Source organism: Lissotriton vulgaris, chromosome 2_1 (assembly GCF_964263255.1).
Source record: "Lissotriton vulgaris chromosome 2_1, aLisVul1.2, whole genome shotgun sequence".
Taxonomy (NCBI): Eukaryota; Metazoa; Chordata; class Amphibia; order Caudata; family Salamandridae; genus Lissotriton; species Lissotriton vulgaris.
The window spans coordinates 783,819,655-783,833,660 of NC_141687.1; the positions used below are offsets into that span (position 1 = coordinate 783,819,655).

Sequence of the window (14,006 nt, forward strand, 5' to 3'; positions counted from 1 at the left end):
GACTGCGCCAGGAAAGGCATATATTCACAGCATAGGAAGTCAGTGCAACGGACGGAGATCATGACTTACACCATCACCTCCAAGTTTTCAGATTGGTTGTGTATGACATTTCCATTGTTTCAATGCACTTTTGAGTGACATTGAACTGCAAATGAGTGAAACTGACAGTGATATTGAAAAAGCTAAAATGCAAGATTCTTCAAACTATTGAGAATTGAGAAGGTTTAAAAAATACTTGACACTAATGCAAAACTCCTGAAAACCACTTTCTGAGTTGATTAAATAAAAACAGTTGAGGTACCATTGTTCATCTTAAGTAAGTAACTCTGCTGTATCAGCCAGTATAGACAAAGCTGAAGGAGACGTGTTTTGCATAAGTTGCACTCACTGTCCATTTAGGCTTGCTGCCATAATTATTTTTGATCCTAACAAAAATCATGAGTTTAGCCCAGCACACCCACGCACCCCCAACAGGCCCACAAATAGACTTAAATAATCACCCCATATATTTACTGACCTGCTGTCTCGAGACTGGCGGCGGATGGCAGCGGAACAGCAACAGAAGGGAAAGCTGCAACCTGTAACATCCGTGTCTCAGGGGTAAACCGTAAAATCACCATGGTCTCAGCTGTCTGCTATACCAGTGGGCGCTAACAATACCAAGTGACACAAGGGCAGTAGTTTCGGCTTCATTGAAGCTCTGGGCCGGCCCGCCCATCCAGCGCGCATTTTTCCACTGACACTGACTCCCTCACTGACCGGACACTCCCGCCCCCCCCCCACACCATGTCCTGGGAACAGGCTTCATCTCTGTGTAGTTCTGCGGTCAAAAGGGATGAGCAGCAGCCTAATAAACATATGCTAAGTCAGATCACCGCTGATGGCGTCTAATATAAACACCCGCGCTTTCACTCTGCTATTCATGCACAAAAAGGCTTGTTAACAGTGTAGGCCTAGGAAATCAGCTACTTTACTGAAATGAGAACGAGCCGACAGCAATTGGCGGATGCAAGCTATACGAAAGTGACACCGTTGTGGACTTTCATTTACTTATAGAGTGACGACCCGACTGCTGGTCACTTACTGCACTGCTGCAACGCCACGATGTGCACCACTCTGCCTCTGTCTTCATGATCCAGGCAGCTTCTGGACACACTCGAGTCAACACCTCGGCCCGAGCCCCCGGCCCCGGCGCGGCCACGGCGCTCGCAGTCCTGGCCAGAGATGAGTACTCTGCGTGCGCCGCAGATCACCTTGGCTTCCGGCGTCTGTCTGTGCCAGCCGGGTGATGACAGTCAACTCAGCCTGGTCATTAATCATTTTAAGTAACACCCCGGCGCCCCTGCTGCCCAATCAGGAGGTCGGTGGTGCGCAGCGGAGCCAGAGAGGAGGCCAGGGAAGTGAAAGGGGGGTGACAGGGCTTGCGGGCTGCGGAAGTCAGTATTAAAAAGTGAAACTAAAAGCCGCCGGGGTTGGAGGCCGCCAAATCCTGCCAGGGGCCGCCAGTGCAACGAATATGTGTATGATTCGATCCTCGTCGTCGCGGACCCTGGGGTTTGGCGGCCCTGTGCAGGTGCACACTTTGCACATGCCTAGGGCCGGCCCTGCTCTCGGCAGCCATTGCCTGCTCTGAGAGAGGTGATTCCTTCAGAAGGAATATCACTATTTCTTCTTTCATGAAGACTTCGTATGTTGATTGTCATCTAGGCCAAGGATGTCAAGTGATGGACCACAAGTTTGCGTCCTTAGCAGCTGCTGAGGGTATCCCATGGGATATATTTACATACAATTAATCATAAATGGCAGTCGTTTACATAATCAATGGTTATCCTGAAAATCAGGTCGAGTCTTCTTCTAATCCTCTGGGGAACAGTATCTAAATAAGGTCTTTTTTGGGGGGAAAAATCTGAAAGAACGATGAAAACTGCCTTTGTGAAAACCATTTGAATCAAAGCAGGCTCCCAACCAGGCTAACTCTGCCATCACTACTGCAGGTTGTGGAATGAACTGGTTTTTGGTGGGATTGAAGGGTGGGGGGGGGGCTTCTTTTAAAAGAACCTGGGAACGCCAGAGGGTAATAGAATGTCATTCATCTCTAAGCGTTGCTTTTACAATTTCTAGTAGTTCCATGACTTATGCTTTAGATCCATCACAATCATCGAGCCCAGTCTTAATGGTGGAACCCTATTTTCAGGCTTGAAATGGAAACATAAACTTGCAAGTACTCATCATGACAGAGTATGCATTTGCTAATGAGTAGTACTGGTACCCTCCCTTCAAAAGTATTACAATCTTCCTGAAAAGTGCTGGTACTTTCCCTTTCAAATTAAGATGTTCAGGTACTCACTCCCTGACAGTACCTGTCCATTTAGAGCCATGTCTATCTCCATTTCAGTTGGTTCAGTCAGTGTAAGAACTTAAAAAAGTTCTGTAAATGTTTGTGGAATGTTTCATATGAATCACTGGGGCATTTTGTGCTGCAATTGGTAACAGGCTCATATTATTAGTTGGAGACAATAGGACCTACCTCCTTATTTAGTCAGTCACATGTAGCACTGTAAGAAATATTTTAATAGTGAAGAAAAAATATGTCCCTTGGAGACTAAAACAAACTCAAATTCACACAAGTGCAACTTCAATCAGACTCATAGACACCTACGGACGGGGAGTGCACATATACTACAATCATTCAACTAAAATACCACCAGGCCCTAAAATGTAATGTCAGAGGCTTTATTCATATATTTGCAAAAACTAAGCTCATATTTTAAACATCACAGTTCACATTTAAAAAACCTTAGTTATCTTACAATGCTAAAAAACACAATAAATCTAATGTGCATTAAAAACAGTTCGTACAGAACACAGTAAATCCGATGTGCATTTAAAACCAACTCATTGTTTTTGTTGTGACAAACATAAATCATAAAAACAATGTATCAATTTTAATTAAAAAACATTTACACAGAAATATACGTTAGAAGAAAAAAAATATGAAAACCTAACAGGGGGACCCTATTGCACAGTCAAAGAGGTACTGTTAGAAAACCTGTGTTAAAAATGTTATTCTTCAAACTAAGGCAGATTATTTCTCCAAGAAGATTCTTAATTCAGCAAATATGTCTTAAGAAATCTTCCCTATAGTAAATGAGCTTTCCAAACCAGATAGTCACATTGAAACCGGCCCCTTCCCAGTCCTTTTGTGATTCTCTCAACTCATATTTTATGGACAAAATCGTTGCCATCAAGGCCAGTATTCCTACCTCCACTTCTTTCACAGCTGTTCCCAACATTTGTAAGACCCCATCTCAGTTGGTTCTGATTCCCTCCATTTCCCAGGTGTCTTTTCTGGGTCTACTTAAAAAGGTTGGCTCTGGTTCCCCCACTGATTACTGTCCTCCTCACATTCTTCAGGAGGTTTTTTCCATATGCCCGGATCCCCCACTTTCTCACCTCAACAGCTCACTTAAGGTTGGCTTAGTCCCCGACCTTTTTAAAAGAGCTGAAATCATCCCTATTTTAAAGAAACCTGGCGCGCATCCATCTATTCGTAGTAACTATCGCCCTATCTCCTTGCTGCCCTACCTGTGTAAGGTCCTAGAGGCCCATGTGTTGAATCAACGTAGTTCCTTTGTCGAACAGTTCCATGTTCTGGACTCCAATCAGGCTGGGTTTCGACCCGCCCATTCTACAGAGTCAGTCATCTTGACAGTTTTGGATGAACTTAGAGGGGGGAGGGGCGGATAGGGGCCTTACCCAGGCCCTGGTACTCCTGAATCTGTCAGCAGCATTCGACACAGTTGATCATAACATCCTGATTGACCGTGTCAGTAATGCCGGGATCCAGGGTCTGGCTCTGAAGTGGCTCTCTTCCTTCTTCAGAAACCTGCTTCAAGCGGTACGTCTTGCCAACTTCTCCTCTAACAAGATGGAATTGACCTGCGGGGTCCCCCATGGCTCCTCCCTTTCTCCGCTCCTTTTTAATCTGTATCTACTTCCTTTACTCTTCTCTTTGCGAGAAAGGAAAGTTGGAACATATAATTATGCTGATGATCTTCAATTGGTTTTCGACATCAATCTCTCACCATCCTCTGTGTCTTATTTTCGAAATACCATGATCTTCATAAGTGAATGGATGAACAAAAATCAATTGAAGCTCAACCCCGATAAAACTGAGTTTATACTCACTGGCGGGCTTGCTAATCCATGGAACTCCAACTTTTGGCCTTCTCTCCTGGGCAACCCTCCTTTACCGGTCAGTTCAGCCAAAAGCCTGGGCATAGTGATAAGCAACGAACTGTCCATAAAGGCTCAGATCGGCTCAGTGGTCTCTGCTGGGTTTTTTCAACTACGGAGAATAAAGAAGAGGTAGCAGCTTTTTGTCCGGGGAGCCCTGACTCTAGTTATCCTGGCATTGGTCATCTGCCGATTGGACTATGCCAACTCTCTTTATGTAGGCATCCCGTCTTACCAATTAAGACACCTTCAGCTGGTCCAGAATCAAGCCGCCAGAATGATTTTTCATCAACCCAAATGGCATCACGTTAGGCCACTGATGAAAAGCCTTCAGTGGTCAAGCGTTGTCTGTTTAAGCTGGGATGTACTATTTTTAAAGCTCTTCACGGCAACAGTCCAGCCTTCATCTCCTCTAAGATTCTACATTATGCCCCCTCTCGTAACCTGCGACATTCCCATCTGAATCTGTTGGTCACTCCCACTTTTAAACACAAGAAACATGGAGGTTCCAGATTTATGGCTTTAGCCCCTCAGTTCTGGAACTCGCTCCCCGTGGAGATGAGGTCCATTACCTCCTTTGCACTATTCAGGAAACAGCTGAAGACCTGGCTGTTCTCCCAGGCGTATGATAACTAGGCTACTCCCCACCACTGCTACCTTACTCACTACCCTAGCGCCAAGAAACCACCTGGTGAAAGTGCGCTTAACAAAGGTTTTTAACATAACATAACAAACCTGATCCAACTTTTTTACGCAGAGTCCATATCATTATTGCTGTCCATCATTATTTTTTGCAATAATCTTTCTCGTAGTTGAATTCAGTGATTTAACAGCGTCAACGCTTTCTGGTGGTCCGGAACTATAAACCCCACCATCATCAGGAGAAAAAGGTGTATCAGGGATGCAAAAAATAATGATGGACAGCAATAATGATAGGGACTCTGCGTAAAAAAGTTGGATCAGGTTTGTTATGTTATGAACTCTACATAAAAAGTTGGATATGGCAAAATATGACTGCTCTGGTGCTGTATGTGGCTTTTCAAGACAATTATCTCACAGTAGCTTTCTAGAGGAAGAAAGAGTTTTGTAATTTCTTACACATTTATTGCACAAGGGGCACATTTGCACACACTCATGATGCTGGCACCTCTTAATAAGCACCTTTCGTATTAGCTGGATGTGTGGTAATGGCTATCTTATATTTAGAGACAAATAAATCATTGTAGTAAAAATAATCCCAAAAAAATAAATTTGTAAAAATGTAATGAGGTAATTTTAAATCTGTGTAACGAAAGCTTGGATTATTCTTACATAACCCTCTGAGATCGACCTTAATGTTTTACTTTCTCTGGGAATAAATCAAATTTAGATATTTCCTTGTTGTATTTTTTGTCTTCTGTTAAGTAATGAATTTCTTATGTTTTTAAATATGCATTTTCTTTCCCCTCCCTAGATACACTGTGATGTCCGGAACGCCAGAGAAGCTTTTAGAGCACTTTTTAGAAACTATGCGACTTGAAACCAGTTTAAATGAAGCCACAGGTACTGATACATTGCAAAATTTATTTTGTTCCCTAGGTTTTTTCAAGAATATAAGCAATGTAAAAATGTATGCTGTGGGATTTATACAAGTTTAGAGAACCTTGCAACACTGCTCGCCATATTAGCTGAAATGTTGATAGTTTCAGAACATGTGGCCAGTCTGAGAAACAAGCAACCCTGTAAAAATGTTCAAATCATCCTATTTTATTCGCATCTCCCTCTCTCTGTTTTTCTCTGATGAAGTTGTTTTAATTCCTCCACCCTCATTTTGTCCAAAGATGCCTTCATCATTTCACCTTTCTCAGGAGTTGTTGCTTCCTGTGCTGAGTTCTCCTTTTTTTTCGGGGGAAACTCCATATTGTATTGCTTTGATGTCCATAAAACGCCTCTATTTATCTAGAACGAACTTCAGTTCATTTATTTTTCTAATGCTCTTTTTTTCGAGGTGTGTGTCTTCCAGGCATGCTGGTATCATTCTCATAGTACTTGGAGCCGTTGGTTGCGTTTTTCCATCTCTACTGTGCATGTTTCAGCTTGAGATGCCCCTATGTGTTCCATTGGATGTTGCATCATACAGGGCAGTTTGGGGGGAGGGGTTGTTTGCCTGACCTGAACCTGCGGGGGGAGGGAGGTTCATGGCATTTGCTGTGCAACTGCTTGGGCTATGCAAGACGCCATTTCAAACAATTACAAATTGACTGTTGAGGTTGTCGGTCAGCAACTTTTGGTTCCACTGTTTTCAGTGCTGTTCACCATTGACTAAATAATAAAAAAAGCACCTCACTGTGATTCAATTTTTTTCTGTGTGCTTCAAGGTTTTTGGTGAGCTTCCAACTATGGCCTCGATGGTAAGAACTGGGACACAGAAGATTGAGAATATGATAATGTTATTATTTTTTACCAGTGATGTTCTTTACACTGAGTCTCGGTTTCCTGAGTCCTTAGTTTCGACCCTATCCTGGCCTCCCCATTTTTGTGGTGATCGACATGATGTAGACTGTAGTGAAAAAGGATTTAAAAAAATGTTCTGTTAAAAGAACAATTGAAATGCTTGTCTCCTACTGAGAGACTCACCTCACACATAAAGGTTGGTACAAGGAAGTCGAGTATTCGAGTAAAGAAGGTTACTGACTAAAGACAAGGAAAGTGCAGCTGCATTTAACTGTTGCATGTTAACTGTTCCCCAGTGGCACCGCAGAGTTGCTTTCCATTTACAAGAAGCTGTAGAAAAAGAGTTAAAAGCATTGCTAAAACATGACATCATTGAACACTCCACAGGCCCTTCGCCAGGTATTTTGTCCATAGTTGTAGTATCAAAAAAGGACAGTAACGGAGCAGTGTGGATTTGTGTTGATATGTGCCAGGCAAATATGGCAAATGCACGGGAGAGACACCCTGGTCCTCACATTGTGAACATAATCATGCAATTGAATGGAGCCAAGGTCTTTTACTGTCTTGACTTGAATAATGTATACCATCAATCTGAGCTATACAAGAACTGTAGCTATGTTGCTACTGTTTTGGCTCATGTTGGTTTGGTCAGATGCCAGAGACTGAGTTTTGAAATGTCTTTGGTTGCTGCGGTATTTCTGGATGTTATTTTCCGACTGATTTAACCTTTAACACCTGCTTACGATTACGATGAGATATGGGTTCTTGGGAGAACACAGAAAGAACATGACAAGGCCCTTACCCAAGTGCGCCTGCTACATACTGATGCAGGTCTCACTCTAAATGCAGCAAAGCGTGAAATTCACAAAACCAAGCTGTTTTTTTGGGGCACATATTCCCTGATGGGGGAAAGACTCCAGACCCGGACAAGGTGCAACTTGTCATTCACATGCCCCCTCCCCACCAAGATGTTACCATGCTGCAATCCTTTTCAGGCATGGCCAGTTATTGCTCAAGATACATTCACAACTTTCCTACCAAGAGTACTCGCTTGAGAGATTTGACAAAGCGATATGTTCCATTCCTGTGGTCTCATGAATTTGATCACAGTTTCAAAGACATAAAGAATGTGATTGAGAATCCAACTGAAATGGTCTATTTTGACCCCAAGTTACATACTGAGATCACAGTAAGTGTAAGCTCGCTGGGACTTGGGACAATACTTGCTCATTACAATGCCCATCCAGATGCTCAGAGACACATTGTGGATATGCCAGTCAAAGCCAATATGAAACAGAACGTGCCTATTCTCAGCCAAAGAAAGAAAGTCTGGCTGCAGTGTGGACCTACAAACATTTTACTGCTATAACAGATCTCCAGGCATTGCTCTCTATTTTTGGAAACCCAAAAGTCAGGATGCCTCCTCTCTTCGAGAGGTGGAGGTTGAGACTGCAAGAGTATGGCTATGAGATCATAAACAAGGCAGGGTAGGATCAAAAATCTGCAGAATACTTTTCACAAGTGCCGCTACATTGACACAGTTCAACATCCAATGCAACTGAAGAATATCTCAATTTTATTGTGAGGTCCACCACTCCAGTGGCTCTGCCTGTGGAAAAAACCATTGCTGCCACCATTACAGACAACAATGTGCTTATCATCAAAGACCTCATTACAATGCAATCCTAGAGAAAGAGTACTCGATCCCTTGCCAATGATGTTGCATTTCAAAACTTCAAGAATGTGGAATATGAGCTAGCAGTCACTCAAGAAGGCATAATATTGAGAGGCTAGAGAATCATCATACCTTAGAGCCTAAGACACCAAGTAATCAAACTGGCCCATGAAGGACACTGTGGTATTGTATCCCCCGAGAGAGCTCTAAGACATTGAGTGTTGGTCCCTCTGGTTGATGAGCGACTCAAAAAGGAGCTGAAAATTTGTCACATTTGTAACTACTTGTCTCCCAAGTGGACGCAGCACCTAGTGATAATGTCTGACCTTCCTGCTAATGCCTGGGAAAGAGTTGCAGTTTACTTCTTTAGTCCTCTAAGAAATGGACATAATCTCATGATAGTCATTGATGAATATTTGCATTTTCCACTGGTGGAAGACCTATCTCCGACAACCCATGAAAAAGTGATAGAATGGCTTGATGTCATCTTTGCAGAACTGGGTATTCCTAAAGCCCTCAAATCTGACAATGGCTCTCTGCACAATAGCAAAGAAATCAAATAATTAGTTGTCCGACTCAATGTAAAACATCAAAGGAGTACACCTCTCTGGCCCCAAGCCAATAGTATAATTGAGTGATTCTTTGGAACCCTCAAGAAAGTGATTCAAAGAGCTTCAATGGAAGGAATTGATCTGAACTAAGTCCTGTGTTAGGTCCTCAGGGCCTATCGATCAACTCCTCGCTCCACGACCGGTGTGAGTCCATCCATCTTGCTATTTGGGAGAACCATCAGAACCAAACTACTTCAATGGATATCAGGTTGATCAATGGATGTGGACAACGTTCATGTCACCGACCCTACACAGAAAAGTAAAATAAAAACATCAGTGGCGTCTCCCCCGCTAAGGCAGAGGAGCGTCGCCTCACAAGAAAAATAAAATAATAATAACAAAGTTATTATCATTTGTTTTTTCATTATTGGCTATGTGAAGCCAGTGCTGGCAGGATGGGGCTGCACTTCCCATAGAGCAGGGGAAGGAGTGGTGGTACTCTTCTAAGTACGCATGAGGGTTTGGCCTGTTTCTCAGGCCGGCCAAACCGTCATGCGTACTTGACATGTTCTCCATCGGGCTATGTTGTACAGCCCGATGGAGAACATTCCCAGCCTCCCATTCCCTGGCTGAGTGCTGAACCATGGCACTCAGACCAATTACAAAGCTGCACTGTAGTATTGTGATTTGTCAGGGGAGTCGGGAGCCTGTGTGCTTCCTGGTTTGCCAACCTGAAGAGGACTAGGATGGAGGAAATCAGCAACCGGTAAGGTAAGTGGGGTTGTTTTTCTTTGTCAGTTTGCTCCAGGTTTGCTTTTTTTTTAAACCCCACCTCCCCTCCCCGCCCCACCACTACTGCAAAACATATGCCAATAAGCGCTGGCATACCAATGAAACAGTCTTTGACAAAGGATATTGGTTACTGGTTAAACAGAGACAGAAACGGAAAACAGACAATCCATTTGATGGTTACCTTTCGCTGGTCATAGCTTTCAAATTACACATGGTGACAGCACATCATCCCAGAAAGTACATCACAGGGGAGCATCACACTTTAAACACCTAACACAACAGTTGTCAAATCCTTAGACTATATGTGAGGCGACCCTGCTCACAAGTCCCGTGATCGCCTGAGTCTGTACTACCGGTACCTGATCAGGGTGGGCTTTGCTCATCTCGGGTCACCCAAGCCAGCAGACAAGTGAGAGCACCTCAACGACTAATTGAGGAGATGTGATTTCTTAATGATGTCTGTCACTTTCTATTTAACAAAGGGAAAGATGTAGTTTATTGATGATGTATGCGCTAGGACCCTTGCAGTTCTGGGCGGACTCTGTACAGGACCTATGCAATACGCTGGGAGGTGTTAAGGTGTAGTAGGCGGAAGTATGGCACTATCGTGCAGTGCATGATTGTATGTGGGGAAAAAAACTTGTATGAATAAGCTCCATGTGTGGTGTAGTTCATTTACATGCTCCAGGGCTGGGGAAGATGCTACACTTAATATATCTAGCTCATAAGGGCAATTCACCATACAAAATGCATTTTTGAAAGAAAATCATTGTTCAGAGAAAATAGGACAATTTACTTCATTGGCAGCATACTTTAATTTAACAATCAGCTCAGTTTATTGTTACCATAATCATTGGCTCATATTTTCTATCAACCAAAATTTCTTTAGAAATAACAGCAGTGCTGGAAAAGTGGAGGGATCGAGCCATATCTCTGATCCATCAGCTGTTTTTCAGTCAGATCATGAATTCAAGCCAGTCCCAGTAAAAGGTATTGGCTCTGTCCCAGAGCAATTTGCTGGCACCTTGTCACAATTGTTGGTGCCCAGACTTTGTGTGATCTGCATTCAAGAGGGAAACTTGCAGGGCATGAGGGAAGCCATTTAAATCAGTTCCAAGCTGGGCCCAACACAAATGCCTCACTTAAAGGGCCATGAGCACTCCTTTTGATCAAGCCTCATTCTTCGTGGGAGCTAGCTGGAGCTTAACACTTTGATGCTAGTGCTGTCCAGGAAACAAAGACTATCAGCTTGTGTCGGAAACTGCTTCTTTTGACATATAGCCGTGATGCCTGATGTGATTTCGAACTGTAACTGCCCTGGGTCCCTGCCAACCAGGCTCCCAGTGCCAGATCTCTTTCCTAAACAATGGACCACGATTGGCACAACTTCAGCTACCCCTTGTAAGTCCCTAGTAATTGGTACCCTTGGTGCCTAGGGCATGGGTACTGAAGAAGGTCCACTGGGGTGCAACATGTATTGTGCCATCCCTCTCCAAGACTATGCATACTGCCATTGCAGGCTGCGTTTCTTTGTGTAGAGAAATCCAACGAGTCAACATGGCACACAGTCCTATGTGCTGTGCCCCCCATACACTGCATAAGGTATAGATAAGTCACCCCTACTGCAAGCCTTTAGCTCTAAGGGTGGATGCACTATATCCTATATATGAGCATATCAGCATGAGCAGATATGCCCCTACAATGTCCAGTCTATTCTGAGATAATGTTAAAGTGCACAGGGAAGCCATAATGATAACATGGGCAGGATACTTGTCAACACGTGTTTCCTAGCTCCATGATGGCTTCACTGATTTCTAAGGTGTTTGGTACCAACCATCTTGTATTAATAAATCCTCACTTATGCCAGTGGTGGATTTATTAATAAATTCACACAGGAGACCCTTTTAGGCGGTCCCTTGAAAACGTACCAAGCATTGGTGTTGTCTCTGACTTGTTTTCACCAGTCTGCTACCACCAGACATGTTTCTGACCTCATGGGGTGGGAGCCAACACTGTCAGAGGACAGAGACAAACCAGGTCCGGGTAAAGGTGCATCACACCTCCTCAAGGACAGGATGTCCTTCCAGGGCAGGAAGCTTCAAAAGTAATGTCGCCTTTGAAATCTAACCCAGAAACTTTCAGGTAGTGGGAGGGGGCAAGCCCCCTTTCCTGATCAACTTTTGGCTGGAATAAATGCTGTAAAATTAGTAAGATTAGTGGGAGGGGCCCGACCTAGCCTACACCCCCCAGAGGGCGGGGCAAGCAAGGTGAACCCCTCTCCTGAAATTACACCATCTTGGGATGGTGGATAAACAACCTATCATGGCAAGAGTAGTGACCCTTCCCACAGGAAGTGGTCACTAGATGGTGTAGACAACCTACAGATAGGTAGTCCATTGGCTACTACCTGTCTCCTGTTGAAACTCCCCTAAATTTAGTATTTAGGTGGCACCCCTAGACCTGAACATCAGATTCGATCGACAAGAGAACGAAAAGCACAAAGAAGAGCTGCTGCCCAAAGACTGATGCCTTTCAGGAGAAGAAATTTGAGCTAACCCCTGCCTGCTGCATGGAAGACTCGACAATCATTCAATGCTGTCTTGTCCTGCAACTGTGAGGTCTCCAAGAACCTCAGAGCTCCTCTAGACTCCAATAAATACCCAAGAGCTCCCTTGAGTGAAGGTATCCCTCCCCTGCACACCTCAGGGACCAAGCCTGTGAAGTCCGATTTATTGACTTGCTGCTCCCGTGCGACCTTGATGAAGCATCGAAGCAAGAAACGGTACAACAGTTCTGGAGGGTCAGATCTGTCTCCTCAACAAGTTTGGAGACACCAGGCCCTACCAGAGCTGTGGTGTACCATTATCCGGGGTACTGGGCCCCCAACGACAAGCACTGATAAGAAAAGTCCACTCTGGTCTCCAACAACTCCATTAGCAAGCACCCATTGAGGGACTACATGAACCCTGAGACCCACTTCCTGAGTGGCCCAGCTGTCCCGAGATCGCATCTCCAAGTTGCCTTTTCCTGACTGCGAGGACCTCAAGACACAAAGCACCCATCTGACCTATCCAGTCTGCACCCGGCCCTAGTCACGATGAACCAACAGTGCACCCATGGTCCCCAGGTTCTTGTGACCTTCTCCCTCAAAGGAGACCCATCTGACTTACCTGTACGTCCTCCTGTGAAGTGTATTTTCAAGTGGTCTCTTTCGTCTTTACGCACCAGCTTCCTGTACCCTCAGCACTCCGGCCGAACCGGGACGCTCCTTAACACCTTCAATGCTATAGCAATTCCCCCCCGGTGCTGGGTGTCCCTTAAATCCCATTGTTCATGACGAGCTCAGCTCATCATGAGCACAGGAGCACTGTACTGCATGACGAGCTGAGCTCGTCATGAGCATGGAAGGGGTTATCTTCTCCTTCTGAAACTTTCGAATTGATTCTGACATCGACTTAAAATGTGAAGGTGAACTTCATGAAAGCTTTGCCTGATTTTATATGCATTTCTCTGCTTTTTCCCCATTGCTATTAATGGTGCGTAATTGCGCCCAAAAGTGACACATTTTCCAAACTTTGTAAAATCGTAACTCTGAAAGCACTACCTTAAAACTGTGTTCTTGGTGAAGTATTACCTATTAATACAAATTATTTACCAATTAACAATTGATTAACAATTAAAACATAATTAAAAATGTGAACAACCAAAAACCAATAAATAAATTACAATATTTAATTAATTACTATTAAATTACTTCCCACCCTATTCCCCTACAAACCCACAACCCGCAACATAAAATAAATGTGACATAATTATCAATTAATAAGTTAATTAAAATAAATTACCAATTATATTTTATTTGATTACCAATTACATATTTTAATATCAATTAATTCAAAATAAATAAATTAAATTTAAATATTTATAATTAAATTACTTCCCACCCTATTCCCCTATGAACCCACAACCCGCTACAGAAAATAAATTAATAAAATTACCATAATTATCAATTAATCAATTAATTAAAATTAATTACCAATTCTATTTTAATTAATTACCAATTAATAATTAATTCAAAATAAATACCTATAAATAAATTAACATATTTAATGATTTATAATTAAATTACTTCCCACCCTATTCCCCTATAAACCCACAACCCGCTACAGAATTATATTACGCAAAAATAAAATACCATAAAATAAATTAATGAAAATAAATTAGAAAATAAATATACACTTTTCACACATATACTAACATTAAAAATACTTTAAAAAGTTAGATATTATTAAAAAATTAATATTAACTTACTTACCTCA

At 43.0% G+C, this 14,006-nt stretch overlaps 1 protein-coding gene across 1 annotated transcript in view; it reads left to right on the top strand.

Annotated features, from left to right (window-relative positions):
- The window catches only part of RAPGEF4 (Rap guanine nucleotide exchange factor 4), a 1,206,373-nt gene that overhangs the window by 827,423 nt on the left and 364,944 nt on the right, over positions 1 to 14,006 (top strand). The window contains exon 16 of the mRNA XM_086956142.1: positions 5,690 to 5,778. Coding sequence (XP_086812268.1) covers positions 5,690 to 5,778 — 89 coding nt within the window. The remainder of the gene's footprint in view (positions 1 to 5,689; positions 5,779 to 14,006) is intronic.